The sequence below is a fragment of the Tamandua tetradactyla genome, chromosome 4 (assembly GCF_023851605.1).
Source record: "Tamandua tetradactyla isolate mTamTet1 chromosome 4, mTamTet1.pri, whole genome shotgun sequence".
NCBI classification, from domain to species: domain Eukaryota; kingdom Metazoa; phylum Chordata; class Mammalia; order Pilosa; family Myrmecophagidae; genus Tamandua; species Tamandua tetradactyla.
In genome coordinates this window covers 8,736,127-8,760,491 of record NC_135330.1, presented here as the reverse complement: position 1 = coordinate 8,760,491, position 24,365 = coordinate 8,736,127, and the positions used below count along the sequence as shown (strand labels likewise).

General features: G+C 36.3%; 1 protein-coding gene across 7 annotated transcripts in view; it reads left to right on the top strand.

The window, feature by feature from the left end:
* GON4L (gon-4 like) overlaps positions 1 to 24,365 on the top strand; it is a 140,233-nt gene that overhangs the window by 88,202 nt on the left and 27,666 nt on the right. For all 7 annotated transcript variants that reach the window (XM_077156399.1, XM_077156398.1, XM_077156400.1 and 4 more), the window contains 6 exons: positions 419 to 469; positions 920 to 1,015; positions 3,741 to 3,860; positions 4,326 to 4,496; positions 11,853 to 12,045; positions 21,163 to 21,264. In XM_077156399.1, coding sequence (XP_077012514.1) covers positions 419 to 469; positions 920 to 1,015; positions 3,741 to 3,860; positions 4,326 to 4,496; positions 11,853 to 12,045; positions 21,163 to 21,264 — 733 coding nt within the window. The remainder of the gene's footprint in view (positions 1 to 418; positions 470 to 919; positions 1,016 to 3,740; positions 3,861 to 4,325; positions 4,497 to 11,852; positions 12,046 to 21,162; positions 21,265 to 24,365) is intronic.

The window sequence follows — 24,365 nt, the reverse complement described above, 5'->3', positions numbered from 1 at the left end:
AGTATACCTTTGGATTTATGAACTGATTTTGAAGATGTTCATGACAAAATGCTTCTGTAATCTATATATTTTTGTCATGTGTAGTTTATAGTTTACACATAGTTTTCGCAGTCATCATTCCATGCGAACTGATAGCTGTTCTACTGAAGTAGACAATACACACATTGTTGTCACCATTTTATAGATGATAGAATTGAGTCTTACCAGGTTCCAGGCAAAAAATGCCAACAAAAAGTTCTTCTCTCCTTTTCTTCTATCCAGTTCTGAGAAATATTAGAGAGTATACCCTCAGAGACAGTCAGTACTCCTAGAATCACTGCAGCTGTGCGTTAGGTATATGGCTCTCTGAGATGGTGAAGAGGAGCTAAAAGTGAAAAACAGTCCATTTCATATGAGAACTTATATTCTTTGTTTGTAGGTAATACCAACATGGAACATTTCGCCAATTAAGAAAGCCAGTGAAATTAAGGTAAACTTGAAAGTGATAATTCTTTTTCTTATCCAGAAAATCTTCCCGTTTGAAAACCAAGTATTTCTTTTCTATTTGAGGATTTTTTTGTTTGTTTTGACATACCTTTTTTGTTTGTTTGTTTTTAATGTTCATCAATGCAAATTCTTAGTGATAGGGTGCTATATGGAAATTCTGTATTTGATGCATGACTGTTCTATAAACCCACAACTTCTCTCCCTTTTGTCTTGCACCAAGGTTGAAGTTTGAAAATATGAAATATTTTTCATATGATATATGAAAATACTTTTCGTATGATATATGAAAATATCCCTGCTTCTTGTCTACTTGCTTTTAACTGCTCATTTGCCCCTTAGTATTTTTTTCCTGCCCTTTTTTCTTCCCCTTATTTTCCAGTATAATAGGTTTATGTTTTCCTTCACCTCTTTCTTTTGAATTGTACTGTTGTAGCCTCCTCAGTTTGTGGATATCCACCTAGAAGAAGATGATTCCTCTGATGAGGAGTACCAGCCAGATGATGAAGAAGAAGATGAGACTGCCGAAGAGGTCAGTAGTTGCACTTTTAAAAAAAAGTTTGAATTTTTAAAAATTGATCTTTTAAATTATTAAAGTTTAATATTTTTTCCCTTAGTATTGTCACCTGTTCTATAGAAAGGATTAAATACAGTTCTGTTTTCTATTTTCTTTTTTGCACAAATCAGAGACTGTTTTATTGTCCTCTTCACATTTCCTTAATTTTTAAAGCTTCTTACATTTTAAAATATAACATACATACAGTTATGTGCATAGATTTAAAATGTGCAGCTTAAAACATTATTATTATAAACATTATTATAAAGCAAATCCTCGTGAAACTTCTTCCAAAGTCAAGAAATATAACACTACCATGTATACCCTTCTCAATCCCACCCTGAAAATAACCACTCTCTTGACCTTTTGGTAATCTCTACCTTGCTTTTCCTTATAGTTTGCCATTTAAATTTGCATCCCCCAAGCACTATAGTTGAATTTTTACTGTTTCTGAATCTTATGTAAATGAACTCCTTATGTATATATTCTTTTGTGTTTGGCTTGTTATTGTTTAGCATTATGCTTTTGAGATTTATGTGTACTGTTACTTAGAGCTATAGTTTGTTCATTTTCATTTCCATGCAATATTCCATTCCCTTAATATGTTCTTTGACTTATTCATAAAAGGATTTTTTTAAAGCAATTTTATTGAAACATATCCACACACCATACAAGCCATCCAATTATACAATCAGTTGTTTGCAGTATAATCATAGGGTTGTGCATTCATCCCCACAATCAATTTTAGAACATTTTGGTTACCTTGAAAAGAAAACCCCCAAACCCTCTTTCCTCCCTATTACTGACTGTTAGGTGTGGTGCCTTTGTTACAATTGATGAAAGAATATTAAAATATTGCTATTAACTCTTGTCCATAGTTTGCATCAGTGCATTTTTTCCGTATACTACCCTATTACTAAAACCTTGTAGCAGTCACATGCATTTGTTCTAGGTTGTGAAAGAACATTCTTGTATTTGTACTATCAGCCATAGTCATCATACACGGCAGGTTTCACTGTGTTACACGGTCCCATGTTTTATCCTTTAGCTTTGCTTCTAGTGACATACACACACCTAAACTTCCCCCTTTCAACCACAATCACACATATAATTCAGTGCTGTTAATTACAGTCAACATGATGTTAGCATCACCTCCATTCGTCTGCAAAAAATTTACAATCAGCCCAATTTAAAATTCTGCACGAATTAAACATGCACTCCCCATTCTCTATCTGCATTCTGTCTCAGTAATTATATTCTAGATTTTAGCTCTGAGTTTACTTATTATAATTAATTCATATTAGTGGGATCACACGGTATTTATCTTTACTGTGTCTGACTTATTTCACTCAACATAATGGTCCTCAAGGTTCACCCATCTTGTCAAATGGATCAGGACTTCATTCCTTCTTATAGCTGAATAATATTCTATCATATGTATATACCACATTTTGTTTATCCATTTATTGGCTGATGGACACTTGGGTTATTTCTATCTTTTGGTAATTGTGAATCATCCTGCTATGAACAGTAATGTGCGAGTGTCTGTTTAAGTTCTTCCGAGTATATAGCCAGTCTATGCTTAGCTTCCTGAGGAACCTTCAAACTGTCTTCCATAGTGGATAAGTGTTCCTATTTCTCCACATCCTCTCTAACACTTGTAATTCTCTGTTTGTTTAATAGTGACCATTCTAGTGTTGGGGCCCAGGTCACATTTTTCATGAAGCAAGCCTCTGACTGCTGGCAAACCCATGTCAGAATAACCTGGAGGCACAGCCCCTTGGTGTCCTGTGGAATGATGTCCGGCCTGGGCTGCGCCTTATCTAATCCGGCCTTTCTGTGAGAAAGTTCTGCCTCTGCAGTTTCAAGCAGGCTAATTAATGTTCACTCTTTTCTCAAGAAAATTCTGTATCCCTATTCATTACATCAAGCACATTCTCATGTATTGCATTGCCTTATCTAGAATTCTATTGTTAAGCAGTATAAAATAAACTTGTGCTGGCTTCTTGTGGTCATTTGCCTTCAGTCAGACAAAGAACCACCTAGCCCCCACTTTCACTTAAACTCTGTGTTGTGTTTTTCTTAAATCTCCCACTGCCCCTTCTGACCCTGTTTGAACCATTGCTCGAACTGGACTTGGCATTCTAGTACTTTTGAAATGATAATTCATTGTGATTTTGATGTGCATTTCCATAATAGCTGGTGATGCTGAGCATCTTTTCATGTGCTTTTTTAGCCATCTGTATTTCTTCTTTGGCAAAATGCCTATTCAAGTTGTTTGCCTATTTTTAAATTGGGTTATTTGATTCTTATTGTTGAGCTGTGGTATTACTTTATATATTCTGGAAAATAAACCCTTAGCAGATATGTGATTTCCAAATATCTTCTCCCAATGAGTAGGCTGCCTTTTTACCTTTTTTGGCAAAATCCTTTGATGCACAAAAGTATTCAGTTTTGAGACAGTCCCATTTCTCAATTCATAAAAAAGATTAAAAAGCAATGTTTTATGATTTTGCAAAGTCAACATGTCGATGAGAATAATGATATGTTCCCTATTTCCCCTTCATAATCTTATATTTAAATTTTATTTTCCCTTACTCTGAGTGATTGATAATTTGGGATATTCATTCTCTTGAGATACTTCAAACAGTGAAATGAGGTAGGTGCATAAATATAAATGTGAACTGGATTTATTTTGTAGAGTTTATTGGAAAGTGATGTCGAAAGCACTGCTTCGTCTCCGCGTGGGTCAAAGAAATCTAGATTGAGGCAGCCTTTTGAAATGATGGAAACAGATGAGGAGAATGGTATATTACCAGAGGTAAGTCAGTACCATACAAAAGAGACTGTTATCCTTTGCCAAACATGATTCAAAATCATGGTGTTATTTTTCTGGACTCTGTGACTGGTTGTAACTATTTAGGTTTCAGAATCTCTTAAGTCAATGAGCAGTTAAGAGAAGATGAATTTAGTGATGGGAAAAAGCTTTTCTGATTTCTCACTAAGAGGGTAAGGGGATGAGACTGCCTGAGCTGCTGCTTTTCTCCTGTTCTCCTTTCTTATACCTGTGTTTTCTAGTATTGTCATAAAGCCATTTTTATTAGATTTCTTACTTTTTGGTAACCTAAGTAGCCTCCTGATGGCTTCCTTGGAAATAGGAGGAAAGCTAATGGGGTTAAATCAGTATACTTAAGGGTGCTTTCATTTTTATGTACCTCTATCAGTGTCTGACTTATTTCACTCAACGTATCCCCACCTTTTTAACACAGTTACCTTTTTTAATCAGACTGAGAAAGTTACCACACCTACCATCAGACACATCAGTGCTGAGGTGGTGCCCATGGGGCCTCCACCCCCTCCAAAGCCAAAGCAGACCAGGGACAGCACTTTCATGGAGAAGTTGCATGCGGTGGATGAGGAGTTGGCCTCCAGCCCAGTCTGCATAGATTCTTTCCAGGTAACTGCCTTACTCTCAACCACTGAGAAAGTCAAGTGGAGTGATTTCATGTTACTCAGGTTGGGAAGACAGAGGGAAAGATACTGAATTCTGATATAATAAAGTGAGGACTGTGAAACTGTCAGTCTTTGATTCTCAATTTTGTGTGTGATACTCTATTTTCTTGTGAGAATGGCTCCTTCTAGAAGAAGGTATGCAGCAGAGGATAGTTTTCCATGTGGAACTTAGAAAGAGCCTTTACCCAGATTCCCCAGCTTGTTAACATTTTACCACAATTGCTTTGTTCCTCTACTGACATATTATTTTTCTTTCTGAATCATTTTAGAATATTTTGCAGACATGTTCCTCTTTTATTCTTAAATACTGTTGTGGTTATTTCATAAATATAAGGATATTTTCTTATATTACCACAGTATAGTTATCAAGAATATATCTAATCTTTTAAAGTCCTTATTCAGCTTTTGTCAGATGTTTCAGTAATGTCCTTTATAGCAAAATAATTTTTTCCCCCATATGAGGTCTGATCCAGGATTTTATATTTAATTGTTTTGTCTCTTTAATATTCTTTAATATGGAGCAGTTTCTGAGTACTTTTGTCTCTCATGTTCTGGGCTTTTTTGTTTTTCTATTATTAAAACAGTTGTAGAATAATTTTAATATTTTGAGAGTACAAGTCAATTATTTTATAGAGTATTTCTCAAATTGTATTTTTCTAATAATTGCTCATAATTAGATTCAGGTTATCCACTTTTGGTGCAGGAATACCACAGAAATGATGTGTCCTCAGTATATCATATCAGGAGGCACATGATGTCAATTTGTCCCATTTTTGGTAATGTTAACTATGATCACGTGGTTACAAATGGTGTCCTTTTTATTTTTGCACTGTAAAGCTATTAAGCTTCTAGTTTTGTTTTGTTTTTAAGTTTTATTGATATATATTCAAACGCCATACAAGCCATCCAAACTATACAATCAGTGGCTCGTGGTATAGTCACAGGATTGTGCATTCATCACCACAATCAATTTTAGAACATTTTTATTACTCTGAGAAGAATAACCCCATACTCATTATCACCCCCCCCCCCCCATTATTGACTCTTGGCATTGGTGTGGTACCTTTGTTATAATTACTGAAAGAATATTGAAATAATACTGTTAACTATAGTCCATAGTTTGTATCAGGTGCATTTTTTTTCCACATACTACCCTAGTGCTAAGACCTTGTAATAGTGAGGTACATTTGTTCTAGTTCATGAAACAGCATTCTTGTATTTGTACTGTTGACCATAATCATTGTCCACAACAGGGTTCACTGTGTATAGTCCTCTGTTTGATTCCCTAGCTTTGCTTCTAGTGACACACACAACCATAAACTTCCCCTTTGAGCCACAATCACACACATAATTCAGTGCTGTCAATTACATTCACCATAATGTGCTACCATCACTTCTATCCCAACATTTACATTTGTATTTAATCTAATTAAAAATTCTACACAAAATAAGCATGCACTCCCCGTTCTGTACCCTCATTCTGTGTTTTGGTAACCTGTATTCTAGATATTGACCCCATGAATTTGGTCATTATTTTTGGTTCATATCAGTGAGATCATACAATATTTGTCCTTCTGTTTCTAGCTTATCTCACTCACCATAATGCCCTCACAGTTCATCATGTTATTGCATGCTTCAGGACTTCATTCCTTCTTACTGCTGAACAATATTCCATCGTATGTATATACCACCTTTTGTTTATTCATTCATCGGTTGATGGGCACTTGGGTTGTTTCTATCTTTTGGCAATTGTGAATAATGTCATTATGAATATTAGTGTACAAATGTCTATTTGGATCCCTGCTTTCAGTTCTTCTAGTTATGTACCTAGCAGCGGGATTACCAGATCATATGGCAGTTCTGTATTTACTTTCCTGAAGAATGCTAAACTGTTGTCCGCAGAGGCCGCACTATTCTGCACTCCCACCAGGAGTGATTAAGTGTTCTTATTTTTGCACATTGTTGTCTCTAACATTTGTAGTTTCCTGGTTGTTTAATAATAGGCATTCTGGTAGGTGTAAAATAACTCATGGTTTTGATTTGCATTTCCCTAAAAGCTAGTGAAGCTTAGCATCTTTTCATGTGCTTTCTAGCCAGTTATATTTTCTCTTTGGCAAAATGTCTATTAAAGTCTTTTGTCTATTTTTTTTAAATATGTTTATTGAGATATCTTCATATACCACACAGTCTACCCAAAGTGTACAGTTAATGGTTCACAATATCATCACAGCTGTGTATTCATCACCATGATCATTTTTAGAACATTTATATCACTTCAAAAAAAAAAAAAAGAAATAGACAAAAGAAAAACCTCATACTTCCAATACTCCTTATCCCTCCCTCTCATTGAACAGTAGTATTTTTTGCCATTTTTTAAATTGTCTTTTTATTGTTGACTTGTAGAATTCCTTTATGTTTTGGATATTTGCGTGCTGTTTGGTGGGTGTCACATTTCATTTTTTTTTCCATGTGAGTATCCCGTTATTGCAGCACCATTTGTTGAATTTTTATTTGTTTGTTTGTTTTGTTTTTTGGGAAATGCATGGACTGGAAATCAAACTCAGGTCTCCCGCATGGCAGGCAAGAATTCTATCACTGAACTACCCTTACCACCCCCTCTCCTTCTTTTTCTTTTTTTTGCATGGGCAGGCTCTGGGAATCAGAATCGGGTCTCTGGCTTGGCAGGTGAGATTTCTTGCCACTGAGCCAGTGTCACGTTGCCCTCTGCTTCATTTTTGAAGAAAGTTTTGCTGGTTGAAGAATTTCTTGTCTGGTAGTTTTTCTCCTTCAGTATCTTAAATAAATGATACCACTGCCTCCTTGCTCCCATGGTTTTTTAATGAGAAATCTGCAGGAGGTCTTACTGGACACTCCTTGTATTTGGTGAATTGCTTTTCTCTTGCTGCTTTCAGAATTCTGTCATCATATCAGGTAGTTAACATTCTACACAGTACTCCCTGGTCTCTGGAGGCTCAGAACTGCTGTTTTGGATAGTTTCTGTTGTCTTCTAGGTATTTTTGGTGGATGAGTGAACCTTGCTGGTTCCACCCTATATTCCACCCTGCTTCATTTTTAAATTAATGTCTCATATGGGGATATACTTAAGGGCAGATGTTTTAGGCCCTTTAGCTTTAACATCTGTTGCTTTTCTGCCTGAAACATTCATAGGTTATTGTCAAATGATGACTTTCTCATTCCGTCATTTAACCAGTTGTGGTTTTTTGGTTTGTTCTTTGTTCTGCTGTTCTTTATTTAATCAAGATGACATAAAAGTTTGAAAGTAAATTAAGGAGTTAACATGATTTTAAGAAGATAATTTTTTTTAATTGTCTAAAACAGTAATTATCAATGGGAGAATTCTCGCCTGCCATGCTGGAGACTTGGGTTTGATTCCTGGTGCCTGCCCATGTTAAAAAAAAAAAACAGGAAGGAAGGAGATGGTCAGTATACTTATCATTAAGTATATTGGTTTGATAAGACATCTGTCATCTAAGCAGATTACTCAGATGGTTAAAAACATTTTATAGCTTCTCACTAAAAGCAAATAATCCAAGAAAATGTCGTTTTAACAGAGTTAAAACCAGATTCTTGTTTTGCATGAAGATATATCTGATAAGAAAACAATTTAAAATCTTATAAAACTATAAAATTTTTGCCAACATTAACCACAACCAATAAAATTCACTTCCCTCAAGACTTCTACAACTTTCTATATCCATCCATTTTTTCCTACACATTCCTGTTTCTCATTCTGCAATAATCATTTATTTTACTTTAGGGGAAAAAATGCTTTCATTTTTCTTAACAAAAACACTTCCTGCATGCTTTACTTATTTAAATTACCAAAAAAGATCTTGAAATCAGTCTTCAAGCCAACATCCTACAAAGCACAGTTCTTCTTTTTTTCCTTTTTTGTGAAAAATAACATATATACAAAGCAATAATTTCAAAGCACATCGTAACAGTCAGTTGTAGTACAGATATCAGAATTTGTTATGAGTTACAGTTGCACAATTTTAGGTTTTTATTTTTAGCTGCTGTAAGATACTGGAGACTACAATTACCCTGCTTTTGGGTAGATAAATAGTTGTGGTGATGAGAGAATAGTTTTTTTAATCTAATAATTTATTCAGCGAGCACATACTGAATGGTTGAAGTTATGGCACAACAAATGTCCAAGACCAAAAAGGTCTTTCCTCATAGAGTTTATAATCTGTTGATGGGGAGACAGATTATAAACACATAAATTACTGAAGATAGTGGTAAGTGCTATGAACGAAATAAAAACAAGGGAAAAGTTAGTGACTGTCAGAGTACTTTAGATGGGGTGATTTAAAAAAATGCCTCCTTGAGGAGGTGGCATTTGAATTGAGACCTGAATAATAAGAGGGGGCCAGCCGTATAGTAGAGATATAGGAAAAGAGTGCCCCATACAGAGGGAATAGCACATTCAGAACCCCTTAAGGTGGGAACGGTCATGACATGTTTATGGGACAGAAGCTGGCTGAAGCATAGGAATCATGGGAGAGTAGCAGGAGTGAAGTCAGAGAGCTAGGCAAGGGCTAGGTCATGAGAGTCTAGGGAGGCCGTGGTAAAGAGGTTAAATTTTATTTTACCCATTAGAAAGATATAAGTTTTCCTTTTGATTCAGGTGTGAGGAAACAGAAATCAGTTGGGAGATTGTTGCAGTAGGCTAGGAGAGAACCTCCCAAGTTGATTTACATATTCAATGCAAATCTCTACTAAAATCCCAACTTTTTCTTTACAGAAATTGATTAGTTGATCCTAAAATTCGTACAGAAATGCAGTAGACCCAGAATAGCCAAAACAGTCTAGATTGAGAAGAAGATAGTTGGAGGACTGACACTTTGTGATTTTAAAATTTATTACGAAGTTACAGTAATTAAGACAGTGGTGGAATAGAATTGAAAGACCAGCAATAAACCCTTATAATTGTGGTCAATTGATTTGACAAGGTGCCAAGACCATTTAATGTCTTTTCAACAAATGGTGCTGGGAAAACTGTACATCCACATGCAAAAGAATGAAGTGGCACCCCTACCTCACACCGTAAACAAAAACTCAAAATTGATTATGGAGTTAAATGTAAGAGCTAAAACTATCAAACTCTTAGAAGAAAACATAGGAGTAAATCTTCCTGACCTTAGGTTAGGCAAAGATTTCTTAGATATGACACCAAAATCAGAATTGACAAAAGAGAAGATCAATACATTAGACTTCATTAAAATTTAAAACTTTTATATTAAATTAAATTAAATTAAATTAAATCCTGCTTCAAAGGATATCATCAAGAAAGTAAAAGACAATCCACAGCTAGGAGAAAATATTTGCAAACATGTATCTGATAAGGGACTTGTATCCATAATACATAAAAAACTCTTTTAGTTCAATAAGTCTTATGGTTCAAGGGAAGAGTGAAATGAGACTAAGTGTCAATGGCTGAGAGATTCCAAACAGAGTTGAGAGGTTATCCTGGAGGTTATTCTTACGCATTAAGTAGATCACCTTGTTGTTCAGGATGTAGTGGAGAGGCTGGAGGGAACTGCCTGAAAATGTAGAGCTGTGTTCCAGTAGCCATGTTTCTTGATGATGATTGAACAATGATATAGCTTTCACAATGAGACTCTGTGAATGTGAAAACCTTGTGTCTGATGCTCCTTTTAGCTACTATATCAACAGAAGAGTAGAACATATGGAATAAAAATAAATAATAGGGGGAACAAATGTTAAAATAAATTTAGTTTGAAATGCTAGTGGTAAATGAAAGCGAGGGGTAAGGGGTATGGTATGTATAATCTTTTTTTTTTCTCTGTTATCGTTTTCTTTTTCTGTTGTCTTTTTATTTCTTTTTCTAAATTGATGCAAATGTTCTAAGAAATGATGAATATGCAACTATGTGATGATATTAAGAATTACTGATTGTATATGTAGAACGGAATGATACCTTAATGTTTTGCTTGTTAATTTTTTTTAATTAATAAAAAAGTTGAAAAAAAAGATGAATAATAGGGGGAAAAATGTTAAAATAAATTTAGAGTGAAATGCTAGTGATTGGTGCGGGGGCGGGGTGGGGGGTATGGTATGTATGGATTTTTCTGTTTTGTTTTTATTTCTTTTTCTGAATAGATGCAAATGTTCCAAGAAATGATCATGATGATGAATATGCAACTATGTGATGATATTGTGAATTACTGGTTATATATGTAGAACAGAATGATCAAAAGTTACGAATGTTTGCGTTTGTTTGGTGTGTTTTGGTATTTAAAAAAAATAAAAATTAATAACAAAACAAAACAAAACAAAAAAAAGTCTTATAGTTCAGAAGCACTAAAACCCAGTTAAATATGGCCAAAGGATATGAATAGACATTTCTCTGAAAAAGATGCACAAAATGCCTATAAATACTTGAACAGATATTTCCAACAGTATTAAACATAGGGAAATGCAAATCAGAATCACGAGATACCACTTTACACCCAATAGTATGGCTATTGTTAAAGAAGAGGAACAATAACAAATGTTGGCAAGGATGTGGAGGAATTGGAAATCTTATATATTGTTGGTGGGAATGTAAAATGATGCTGTCACTTTGAAAAACAGTTTGCTATTTCCTTAAAAAGTAAAACATAAGAGTTACCATATGACCTAGCAGTTATACTCCAAGAGAACTGAAAGCATGTCTGCACAAAAACTTGTATATAGATATTCATAGCAGCATTTTTCATGATCGTGAAAATGTGGAAACAACCTAAGTGTTCATCAGGAGTTGAATGTATATACAAAATGTGTTTTTCCATACAATGGACTATTATTCAGACATAAAAAGGAATGGATACATACTACAACAGGAATGACCCTTAAAAATGTCATGCTAAGTGAAGGAAGTCAGACACAAAAAGCCACATATTGTATGATTCTATGTATTTGAAATGTCCGTGGTAGGCAAATCAATAGAGACAGGAAATGGATGAGTGGTTTACAGGGAAGAAGGGGGAATGGGGAATGACTGTTAATGGGTACAGGATTTCTTTTATGGGAGTTGAAATGTTATGGTATGTGAATTATATTTCAATAAGGCTGTTTGCGGATATTCTTGAAATGTTGGTTTTATAGTGATGTCATTTTTCTTAAATTTTCTCAAATGGTAAAAAAACAACAGTCTGCAAGGGAACCTTTTTTAATTAAGCTAAGGATAGAAGCACAGAGGAGGGATGAGGTTTGGAGAATTTGGAGGCATTAGGCATTTAGTGGCTTTTTTTTTTCCTTCTCTTTTAACCAGCCCATGGATGACAGCCTCATTGCATTCCGAACCCGTTCTAAGATGCCCTTGAAAGATGTTCCCCTGGGGCAGCTAGAGGCAGAACTCCAGGCTCCAGACATCACCCCAGACATGTATGACCCCAATACAGCAGATGATGAGGACTGGAAAATGTGGCTAGGGGGACTTATGAATGATGACGTAGGGAATGAAGGTAAATGGTTTCTTTTGTTTGTACTTATTATCCATGATCTCTGGCAAAGTTTTCATTAATTAGAAGCTTAAAGAATGGAGTGGTTTTATTTATTTATTTATTTATTTTTTAACATTTGTGCCCCCTATTATTTATTTTTATTCCATATGTTTTGCTCATCTGTTGATAAGGTAGCTAAAGGGAGCATCAGACACAAGGTTTTCACAATCACACGGTCACATTGTGAAAGATATAACATTATTCTGTCATCATCAAGAAACATGGCTACTGGAACGCAGCTCTACATTTTCAGGTAGTTCCCTCCAGCCTCTCCATTACATCTTGACTAAAAGGTGATATCTATTTAATGCGTAAGAATAACCTCCAGGATAACCTCTCAACTCTCGAATCTCTCAGCCATTGACGCTTTATTTTGTCTCATTTCACTCTTCCCCCTTTTGGTCCAGAAGATTTTCTCAATCCCTTGATGCTGAGTCTCAGCTCATTCTGCGGGTTTTCTCAATCTTTTGATGCTGAGTCTCAGCTCAGGAGAATGAAGTGTTTTGATGAGTTGAATTTAATTTAGTATTTGAGAATTTACAATTACTTTTTCCTCTCTTTCTGTTTTTAAGAATTTGGGAGGAATTCTTTTGAAAGCTAAGAATCCTCCCTTGCATTATATATGTTCACATAATTTTGTACAAAATTTCATGGGCATTCATTGACACACAAAGACCATTGTGTTAATTAAGATTCTTTAGGGTTCAAGTGAAAGAATCCTAACTCCAGCTTACTGAGACCAAATGAAAGCAGGCATTGGGAAGTGCAGAAAACCTGCCATGAAAGTTAGGCACTATTAGGACCCGCCTTTACTCTTTCTCTACCTAGTTATCTCTACATCTTTTTTGTCAATCAACTTCATTCTTAAACTTAATTTTTTCCTGCAAGGGTAGAACTATAGCCATAAGCACTCCATGATTACTTCTTCCTCCTTTGCCCCTTACATGAGAATGACTCTCTACTACAAGATCTTGTTTGAAAATTCCAAGGGAACAACTCAGGTTGGACTATTTGTGATCGCATACCCACTCTTGGAAATAGGGTGGCTGCTTTAGCATGTAGTCCTGGGAGTAGCAGCACCTCATAGAACAAGTTACCCAAAGAAGTTACACTGTTACCAGAAGTGGAGAAAGGAGCATTAATTAGAGAAAAACAATATATATTGACGATAATCAGATATGGTATAAGGAGCCCTATCACAAACTCTTATTTGTTTTAGAATAAAAGTAAGAGCTACTGGTTTAGAACAGGTTAGAACATTATTGAAATTGTCTTTGGAGAATTTTTCCAAGTGTTTGTAGTACAAATCAGAAATCATTCATTGTTTGCTTAATAAATTTCTGTAGATTTAGAAGGTATGAGAGATTAACTTAGTCTGTACTAATTCCAGGTGACAACATACTCTTTTGATGGGATCAGGGCTGTTGTCATTGTTTCCATTTGACTTTCTTCGATAGAAAGTGACCGGAATATTTTGATTAGGTTTGTTGTGGAAGATTGGCCCTGTATTTTTTGTTTTTGTTTTCCTTTGTCTGTATATAACTGAACCAAGGTCAAGGGTCTTACTTTCATTTTTACATGAGTAGGGTCTTCTTTCTGCCTTTAATCTGTAGCCAAATTCGTTGCTCCTGTTTCCTCATCAGATCATGTCCTACCAAATCAGACTACAGAGAACATACATATTAAGCACATCTTTATTCTTTTCCCTGTCCTTTAAGTACAAGAACAAGTACCATAAGATTTTTTTTAAGCTATACAGTCCTATGTTTTTTTTTTAAACATTTTTTATTGTGAAATATAAAAAAAGCAATACATTTCTAAGTACATTTTGTAGGAAGATTTTTGATGACTGATTGAATCTCTTGTGATTGGTTTGTTGAGATCTTCTGTTTCTTCCTGAGTCAGTGTAGCTTGTTTGTGTGTCTCCAGGAATTTGTCCATTTCATCTAAGTTGTATAGTTGGTTGGCATGTAGTTGTCCATAGTATTATCTTATGATTTCTTTTATTTCTTCAGGGTCTGTGATAACGACCCCCCTCTCATTTTCTGATTTTGTTTATTTACATCTTCTTCCTTTTTTCTTTGTCAGCCTTGCTAGGGGTCCATCAATTTTATTGATTTTCTCAAAGAACCAACTTTTGGTTTTATTGATTCTTTCTTTTGTTCTTTTGTTCTCCTATTCATTTATCTGTGCTTTAAACTTTGCTATTTCTCTTCTACTTGGGGTTCGTTTTCTGCTCTTTACCAAGTTCTTCCAGGTGAGCAGTTAAATCCTCAGTTTTTATTCTTTCTTGTTTTTTAATATAGGCATTTAGCACAATAAATTTCCCTTGCAGCACAGCTTTTTCCGCATCCCATAAGTTCTGGTATGTTGTATTCTCGTTTTCATTCGTCTCCAGATAGCTACTCTTTTCCCTAGCAATATCTTTTTTGACCCACTGGTTGTTTAAGAGTGTGTTATTTAATCTCCATGTTTTTGTGAAAGGTCTCATTCTTTGGTGGTTATTGATATCCAGCTTCATTTCATTGTGATCAGAGAAGGTGCTTTGAATAATTTTGACGTTTTTAAATTTATAAAGACCAGTTTTTTCCCCCAGTATATGATCTGTCCTGGAGAGTGTTCCATGAGCACTAGAGAAGAATGTATATCCTTGTGTTTTGAGGTGTAATGACCTATATGTCTGTTAGGTCTAATTCATTTATCAAGTTGTTTAACTTCTCTGTTTCCTTGTTGATCCTCTGTCTGCTGTTCTGTCTATAGAGGAGAGTGGTGTATTGAAGTCTCCTACTATTATTGTTGAAACGTCTATCGCTACCTTCAGCTTTGCCAAAGTCTGTCTCATGTATTTTGGAGCCCTTTGATTGGAAGCATAAATATTTATGATTGTTATTTCTTCTTGGAGAATTGGCCCTTTATTAAAAATAGTTCCCTTCTTTGTTTCTTATGATGTTTTTATATTTACAGTCTATTTTGTCTGATATTAGTATAGTTACTCCTGCTTTCGTTTGGTTGAGTGGAACATCTTTTTTCATCCTTTCACTTTCAATCTGTTTGTATCTTTGTGTCTGAGATAAGTCTCTTGTAAACAGCATATAGCTGGTTTAAATTTTTTGATCCATTCTGCCAATCTTGTATCTTTTCATTAGTAAGTTTAGTCCGTTAACATTCATAGTTATTACTGAAAAGGCATTTCTTGAATCCACCATCTTATTCTTTGGATTTTATTTGTCAGATCTATATATTCTTTTCCCTCTATCTCGTTTTATCCTTTGAGTTACCCTTACTGGAACTCTTCAATTCTGTGCCCTCCTCCAGACTTCCCTCTCCTGCCTTTTTTTTCAACTGGCAGAACTCCCTTTAGTATTTCTCGTAGACCTGGTCCCTTGTTCATAGATTCTTTCAGGAGTTGTTTGTCTATGAAAATTTTAATCTCTCCTTCAGTTTTTGAAGGACAGTTTGACTGGGTACAGAATTCTTGGCTGGAAGTCTTTTTCTTTCAGGATCTTAAATATATCGTACCACTGCCTTCTCACCTCCATAGTGCCAGTTAGCTGTCTTATGTAGTTTCCCTTGTATGTAGTAGCTTGTTTTTCTGTCACCGCATTCAGGATTTTCTGCTTATCTCAACATTTGACAGACTGATTAGTATGTGTATTGGGAAGGCTTATTTGGATTTATTCTAGTTGGAGTTCGTTGGGCTTCTTTGATCTACGTATTTATATCCTTTATAAGGGTTGGGAAGTTTTCCCCCCTTATATCCTCAACTAATCTTCATATCCCTTTACTCTTCTCTTCTGGGACACCAATGATTCTTATATTTGTGAGCTTTGTTTTGTCCATCATTTCCCTGAGATCCAATGCAAATTTTTCCATCTTTTTTGCCATTTGCTGTTTCGTGTGTTCAAAATCAGTTGTCCTGTCCTCTAGTTCACTTATTCTTTCTTCTTCCTCTTCAGATCTGCTGTTGTGCGTCTCTAGTATGTTTTTTATTTGGTCTACAGCACCTTTAATCTCTGTGATATCTGCTATTTTTCTATTTATTCTTTTAAATTCTTCTTTATGCTTTTCTAGTGTCTTTTTGATCTCCTTTATGTCATTAGCCATTCCATTTATTTTATTTTGTAGAGTTATATGAACGTCTTTGATTAGTTGTTCCAATGTCTCTGTCTCCTTTGGTGTTTTAATTTGGTTGTTTAGGTTGGACTATATCTGTCTGCATCATGATATGCTTTACTGATCTTCTTTTGTCTTCGTGTCATGTAAATATCTTTATTGGTTTACTTAGTGTTCTAGTTTGCTAGCTGACTAAATACAATATACCCAAAATGGAATGGCTTTTAAAAAGGGGAATTTGTTAAGTTGCTAGTTCACAGTTCTAAGGCTGAGACAATGTCCCAATTATAACAAGTCAATAGAAGTGCCCAATCAAAGGTATCCAGAGAAAGATACCTTGGGTCAAGAAGGCCAGTGAAGTTCAGGGTCTCTCTGTCATCCGAGAAGGCACACAGTGAACACAGTCACGGTTTCTCTTTTGGCTGGAAGGGCACATGGCGAGCAAGGCATCATCTGCTAGCTTTCTCTCCTGGCTTTTTGTTTCATGAAGCTCCCCGGGAGGTGTTTTTGTTCTTCATCTCCAAAAGTTGCTGGCTTGTGGGCTCTCATGGCTATCTTGTTCTTCTCTGGCTCTCTCTCATTCTCCAAAATGTTTCCTCTTTTATAGGACTTCAGAAACTAATCAAGACCCACCCTAATGGGTGGAAACATGTCATCACCTAACCCAGCTCAACAACCACTCTTGATTAAATCACACCACTGGGGAGACGATCTAATTACAGTTTCAAGCATACAGCATCGAATAGGGATTAGAAGAAACGGCTGCCTTTACAAAATGGGGTTAGGATTAAATTAAAACATAGCTTTTCTAGGGTACCTACATCATTTCAAAACCAGCACACTTAGGAAGTTGATTTCCTTCAGTAGTCTAAAGCTTCGTATTTGCAGGATGGATGTAGAGCAGGATGCCGGGTGCCGGACAGGGCACAACAGTGTGGTGTTGCATTGTAGCGCAGGTATAGGTACAGGTTGGGGATGCTATGCTGGTGCCTGTGAGTGTGGGCACCCAGTGACAGGGAGGATGTGGCTGTGTGGGTGAACGGGTCTGGGGGGCTGGGCCCTGGTGTGCGCTGGTTTAGGGGGCGGGGCCCTTTTTGCGCTTGCTCAGGGCAGCAGGTAGGCCATTGTGCCTAATGGGCTGAAGGCAGATGTTGCTGGACTGTGCATGCGAGTGCTTGCCCAGAGCTGTGGGAGTGTGACTGAGGGCCATGTGCAGGCGGAGATCTGGGAGGTCCGTAAACTGATGTACACATGCACAGAGCTTGGGGGTGGGTGGGTGGGGATAGGGTTGCGTGATTGATTGTGCTGGGGGCTGGTGTAGCCTGGATATGGAGGTAAACAAGGGGAGGTAGGCCTTGGGAGGGGTAGGACAGGACTGCGTTTTTGCAGGAGGCGTGGGTTGGGCTGTGCTTTGTGTGGGGTTGTGGGGGTTGGCGGGGCGGTTTGTGCTTGGAGCATGGGAAATGGGGGACAGGGTTTATGTGCGTGGGGGTGTGGGGTGAGTCCTGCGTGGGGGTGTGGGGTGAGTCATGGTTCATGGGGCTGTGCTGGTGAGAGTAGCACGTTCAAGGAACGCGACTTGGCTTACTTCCTAGTCCTTGTCTCCCGATCCATGCACTCCTGAGGTTTCCGGGCTTCTGTTTGGAATGGGGTATGTTAGGCTGTTTAAACTAGCTGGATGGTCTCTGGTGTTCTGCATCTCAGTCCTTCAGCTTTTGTAACCAAGGCCTTCCTATGTAGTGTAGAAGACCTCCCTCCTTCCCCCCCCCAACCCCCCACCCCAGGTCACTTGTACCCTGGAATTGCTGTCTCAGTCATCTTCCTGTCCCTTATATAGCTGTTCTTGTAGCAGGGGTGAATGGCTTAAACTGTTCCGCCATCTTCCTGGAACTAGTCCCTGACTTTTAAGAAAGCATTAGGGAAATAAGTATTTAATCCTTTTCTCTACAAATAAGTGTTTTTTGGTAGTAGATCTAAGAAAGAAAAAGCCAGCATTGCTGTGTATGTAGCTTAAGCTAAGTGACATAGGAAAACAGATGACATATACCCATTAAATTTAGAAGAATTATGAGGTAAAAAGATGAAATCATTGGGAAAGCTCTGTGTCTGTACACAGAGCTAGGTTTGCTATTCTCCAAAAAGTGAAAGGACCTATTATAGAATATATTAAAAATAATTTAATGCCTTCCTGCAAGAATATAACTCTAACTTTGCTAAAGCTTCATATCCCATGTGAGGGCATTTAAAATACCAATCCATGGAATAGGCACTTCTTATCCCCTATCTATTTATGTGATGATTTTCATAGATTACTGGCAGGTTGTCATAGATAGAGGCTAAGTGGTTATCCATGACTTCATCCCTATTCTGCTGGCATAGATCTGGAGGATAGTAATCATCTCTTGGGTCTCCTCCTCCACTTAAGCTGCAACTGTCATGGAATTCCAGAGCCACGACTTCCATGGGTTTGAGCTGTTTCTCCTTCTGCATTTGGTACTGTTCAGTTTCAACCTGAGCTGCTCTTTGGCCTGCTTCATCCTCAGGTTCTTTTGCTTATGAGCCTTGAGTACCTTCTTGGGTGGCTCACATGTCAGCGAAGTGAGATTGTGGATGCCCTGAGACTGTTGAAAATCAATTCACCATAAATGTGCAGGTCTGTTTTTGAACTCTAAGTTTGATCCCTTGATCAATATGTCTGTCTTTTTGCCAGTACCATCTGTTTTGACCATTATAGCTTTGTAATATGCTTTAAAGTCAGGTAGTGTGACTGCCTCTTTACCTCTGCTGTTATATATCTCTAGTACATTTTTTAATGTGTCTCCCTACATATATGTATTTCTGTATCTGTACATACACACACACAGGCAGATATGTGCAATGTATATCATAGGGAATTTTGTTCACAACCTTTTGTTTCTTGTGTTTTTGGCTGCATGGGCTGCAAGTTGAACCTAGGTCTCCTGCATGGCAGGCAAGACTTCTACCACCCAACTACCCTTGTACCACTCTAAGTGTATTTTGTGTCTGTGTGTGTGTATGTGTGTGTGTTTATTCCTCTAGTGTATTTTTAATCTTATCTATTGTTCCTTTCATTCCCTAACTTCTGTTATTTTGCTGATATTGTTAATAATTTAAAAAATAATTAGGCCCAGAGGGCAGAGTCTACAACTAGGGTTCTAAAAGCTAAGCAGAACAGAGAAGAAACCCTCAGATTATTTTTAGCATATTTGCCAAATGAGTGCCCTAGGAATAATATTGGCTGACACATTTGTGTGGTGTGAGCAGAAGGTGTTTATTGTAGTTCTTGGACCAAACAGATGGGCATGCAAACCTATACATACTACTCATACGCCACAGGCTCTTCCCAGAACTTTCATTATTCAGTAACATTTATAAAGAGCCTGCTATGAATAGAGGTGCATAGAAAATCTCTAGAGATTAGGAAGATAGGATTCCATTCCTAAGTATTTAAAGAATTGGTGAAATGCAAAAGGCTTGTTATTTGAGTAGTTATATATAAACTGTGCAAATTAATATTTTAGAAACAAAATATATGAGTGTTAAGAGAAGAATGTAAAGTTAGATTGGGGTTAATCAGTATAGATTTTCCAGTGAGTGTGATTAAAAATGTGTGTGTGTGTGTGTGTGTGTGTATTAACAAAAGATATTTGTTTATTATGAAAATTTTAGACGTTATAGAAGGGTACAAAGAGAAAACTAAGAGTTCTAATCGCCAGTCTTTGTTAATAGTTTTTTTGTGTATCTTTCTAGATAGTGCCTGTGTATTCAAGCACATATCGTATACAAGCACACTTGCAGATAAGAAAAGTTTTTTTACAAAAGGAATCATACTGTGTATATTGTTCTATATCCGTTACTTGCTTTTTTCACTTAGCAATGTAATTTAGACATACATTTTCCATTATGGTACATAGATATTTGCTTCTGTTTAAGGCTACATGATAATAAGCATTTAAGTTATTAGCTTTTAGCTTTGTTACTTTTTTTTTGTATTTTTAAAAAATTTCAATTCTTTAGTTGCATTAACCACATTGCAGGTGCTCAGTAGGCTTATATGGCTAGTGTCTACTATACAATAATTATGTATTGTATAGAATTTTTCTATCATGGCAGGAAGTTCTATTATATACAATATATAATATAATATACATAATTAGGTACAGTAATTATGGTGTATGTTGAGCATTTACATCATGGCAGAAAGTTCTATTATAGCAGTGATCTAAGAGTGTCAGAAGAGAAAAAGTACCTTAATATAATAGTTCCATAATTCAGTGATTCCCTTACCATTTTTATTTATTGAAAAGACACCGTAGACCAACATTGATGAAAATTATGAGGGGGAAAAACACCCTTATTTCTACTGTCCTAACATGACAGATCCTTCATATATTTTTAGTTATTTAACTACTGATTCTTACCGTTCTTGATAAGTAATTTTTCCATACCTGTGCTTATTATGTTTTATATTGCATTGTATTTATCTCATGAATGTATTAAACATTTATGCAATGGCTACAGGTTTACATTTTATATGCATGTACTATTTTTTCATATTAAGACATCATTATTACATAGTTATTCCCTGATTGTTGGAAATTTGGGTCATTTCTGTTTTACAAGAAGTATTTTAATGAAATATTCTACTCAAAGAGTGATTACTGAGCTAAATTATACTTTCAGTTCTATAGCTTTTGCTATGGTAAGAGATTTAAACCTTTTTTCCAGCAAGAAAGGAACCTAGCTTATTGGTGAGATTAGCTGAGATGAGTGAGCTGTGGGGAATGATCCATGCAAATGCACTGAGGAAAGGTGTGATTTAAAGAGTGAAGAGTAGGCATGCTTTATTGAAACAAACACCTGTGGTATTGAAAATCTTAACTTTTGACCATCATTAGGGGTTAGAGTTGCGAGTAAACATCTGAAACACTTTTTTTTCCCTAGATGAGGCTGATGATGATGATGATCCAGAATATAATTTCCTGGAAGACCTTGATGAACCAGACACAGAGGATTTCCGCACTGACCGGGCAGTCAGAATCACTAGTGAGTCTGTGTTTATTTTGACTCTAGCTCTTGACTGTTCCATGTCTGTCTACCTTCGTTTGCGTTATAGGTTTTTCAGGGTGAAGTTTTTAAGTACATACTCCCAGGAAGCCTATCAGTCATTTGTTTATTCATGTATTGAGTTTCTAATATTTGGCACAAAGATGAACAGTACCAGGCCTCTTCCTTGTAAAAGCTCAGCTTAGTAGGGAAATACAAATAGAAAAATTAGACTATAAAATGGTAAGTAATATAATGGGTTGTATGTCAGGTACACTAGTGGCCTATCAGAGACTATAATCTATTAGTGTATGGGATTCACAAAATGAGATGTTTTAGCTTAGTTTTTGTTCTAGTTTGCTAGCTGCCAGAATGCAATATACCAGAAACAGAATGGCTTTTAAAAAGGGAAATTTAGTAAGTTGCTAGTTTACAGTTCTAAGGCCGAGAAAATGTCCCAATTAAAACAAGTCTATAGAAATGTACAATCAAAGGCATCCAGGGAAAGATGCCTTGGTTCAAGAAGGCCGATGAAGTTCAGGGTTCCTCTCTCATCTGGAAGGGCACATGGTGAATACAGTGTCATCTGCTAGCTTCCTCTCCTGGCTACTTGTTTCATGAAGCTCCTCAGGAGGCATTTTCCTTCTTCATCACCAAAGGTCATTGGCTGGTGGACTCTGCTTCTTGTGGCTGTGTTCTTCTGCTCTGCTCTCTCTCCGAATCTCCTTTTCTCCAAAATGTTTCCTATTTTTTAGGATTCCAGTAAACTAATCAAAACCCACCTGAATGGGTAGAGACACATCCCCACATAATCCATTTTAACAACTGCTCTTGATCACTCAATATATCACATCGAGATCACATCAAGATGTGACTCTCTAAATCACAGTCCAGGGAGATGATCTAATTACAGTTTCAAACATACAGTACTGAATAGGGATTAGAAGAAATGGTTGCCTTTACAACGTGGGATTAGGATTAAAACATGGCTTTTCTAGGGTACATAAATCCTTTCAAACCAGCACAGTTTTCAAGGATGAATAAGAGATTTTTGGTGGATGGCAGCAGAGAGATATTGCCATAGATGAAAGAGCATCTATAAACCATAGAATTGTGAAACAACAAAAAGTGTGTTTAGAAAATGATGAACAGTTATAGATGTAAGTGGTAGTAGAAAAGCTATGTAGTGTTCATATCATGTAGGACTTTGGGTTGTGAATTCTTTTTTTTTTTTTTTTTTTATGCCATATGATGGGCATCACATTTCATTCTTTTTCCATGTGGCTATCCTGTTATTGCAGCACCATTTGTGGAATTTTGGCAGGGGAGGGGTGGAGCAGGTTAATGCATGAGCTGGGAATCAAACCCAAGTCTCCCGCATTGCAGGTGAGAATTCTACCACTGAATTACCCTGGTACCCCCTGATTTGAATTTTGTTCAGTCAAAAACGAGAGCTCAAAGAGTTTTAAGCAGGAAATTAAAAGAGACTGATTTGGATTTTAAAAGGCCACTTTAATTTTTTAACAATTAATAAATTGATTTGGTGGGTAAAGAGTACAGGATTGGAGTAATTGAAAGCAGTCATGATGATAATGTGATTTGGCTGGAGTCATTTGTTTTAAGAATTGCATCATTGGCTTGCAGTTGATTTTTAGGAAATTATCGATTTCCTAAATGATAGGAAAACATGTACTTCAGAAACCTTTGATTTTTTTTTTTATTAATTAACGGAAAAAAAGAAATTAACACAACATTTAGAAATCATACCATTCTACATATGCAATCAGTAATTCTTAACATCATCACATAGATGCATGATCATCGTTTCTTAGTACATTTGCATCGGTTTAGAAGAACTAGCAACACAACAGAAAAAGATATAGAATGTTAATATAGAGAAAAGAAATAAAAGTAATAATAATAGTAAAAAAAAAAACAAAAAAACCTATAGCTCCGATGCAGCTTCATTCAGTGTTTTAACATGATTACTTTACAATTAGGTATTATTGTGCTGTCCATTTTTGAGTTTTTGTATCTAGTCCTGTTGCACAGTCTGTATCCCTTCAGCTCCAATTACCCATTATCTTACCCTGTTTCTAACTCCTGCTGGACTCTGTTACCAATGACATATTCCAAGTTTATTCTCTAATGTCGGTTCACATCAGTGGGACCATACAGTATTTGTCCTTTAGTTTTTGGCTAGACTCACTCAGCATAATGTTCTCTAGGTCCATCCATGTTATTACATGCTTCATAAGTTTATCCTGTCTTAAAGCTGCATAATATTCCATCGTATGTATATACCACAGTTTGTTTCGCTATTCTTCTGTTGATGGACATTTTGGCTGTTTCCATCTCTTTGCAATTGTAAATAACGCTGCTATAAACATTGGTGTGCAAATGTCCGCAGAAACCTTTGATTTTTAATAAGTGTATGCATGACCCTGTACTAGAATAGTATATACAACCTTGAGAAGGTAAGGTGTTGGCTCTCGACCAGATTGTAGAGAATGCTATGTAAGTGTCCAAAAACATTTATTGTATACCTAAATAGAATAATTTTCTTTACTGAGAATTATATAAACCTAGTCCTTTAGGACATGTTGCTTTATTACCATCTTTCATCTTGTATTTAAGATTATAATACTATTTCCTTTATGAAGATCTTCCATTTAATTTGGCATGGTGGGTGCACGGGTGGTGCAGTGGTAGAATGCTCACCTTCCACACGGGACACCTGGGTTTGATTTCCAGACCATGCACTCAAAAAGAAAAAAAAAGGTGAGGTATAATTTGGCATGTTATGATAATTGAAGTTGGTGGAAAACACCAGGAATCAAAGAGAACGTGTAGAGTGAAAAGGCTTTGGGGATATAGGCTTTGAGAAACTGTGAGGGAAGGTCTAGGGAAGTAAGAGAAAAACCTAGAGTGTCAAATGTCGTAGAAACCAAAGGAACTCTTTCAAGAAGGGGGCATTGGTTAATCGTGTCTTATTCTGGTAAGGAAACGTTTTTCTGTTTGAAGCAGAAAAGCGTGAGATCTCATTTCAGTTCAGCCTTCTGGCTAGAATACAGTTGACATTTTCCTTTTGCTGTTCCTTG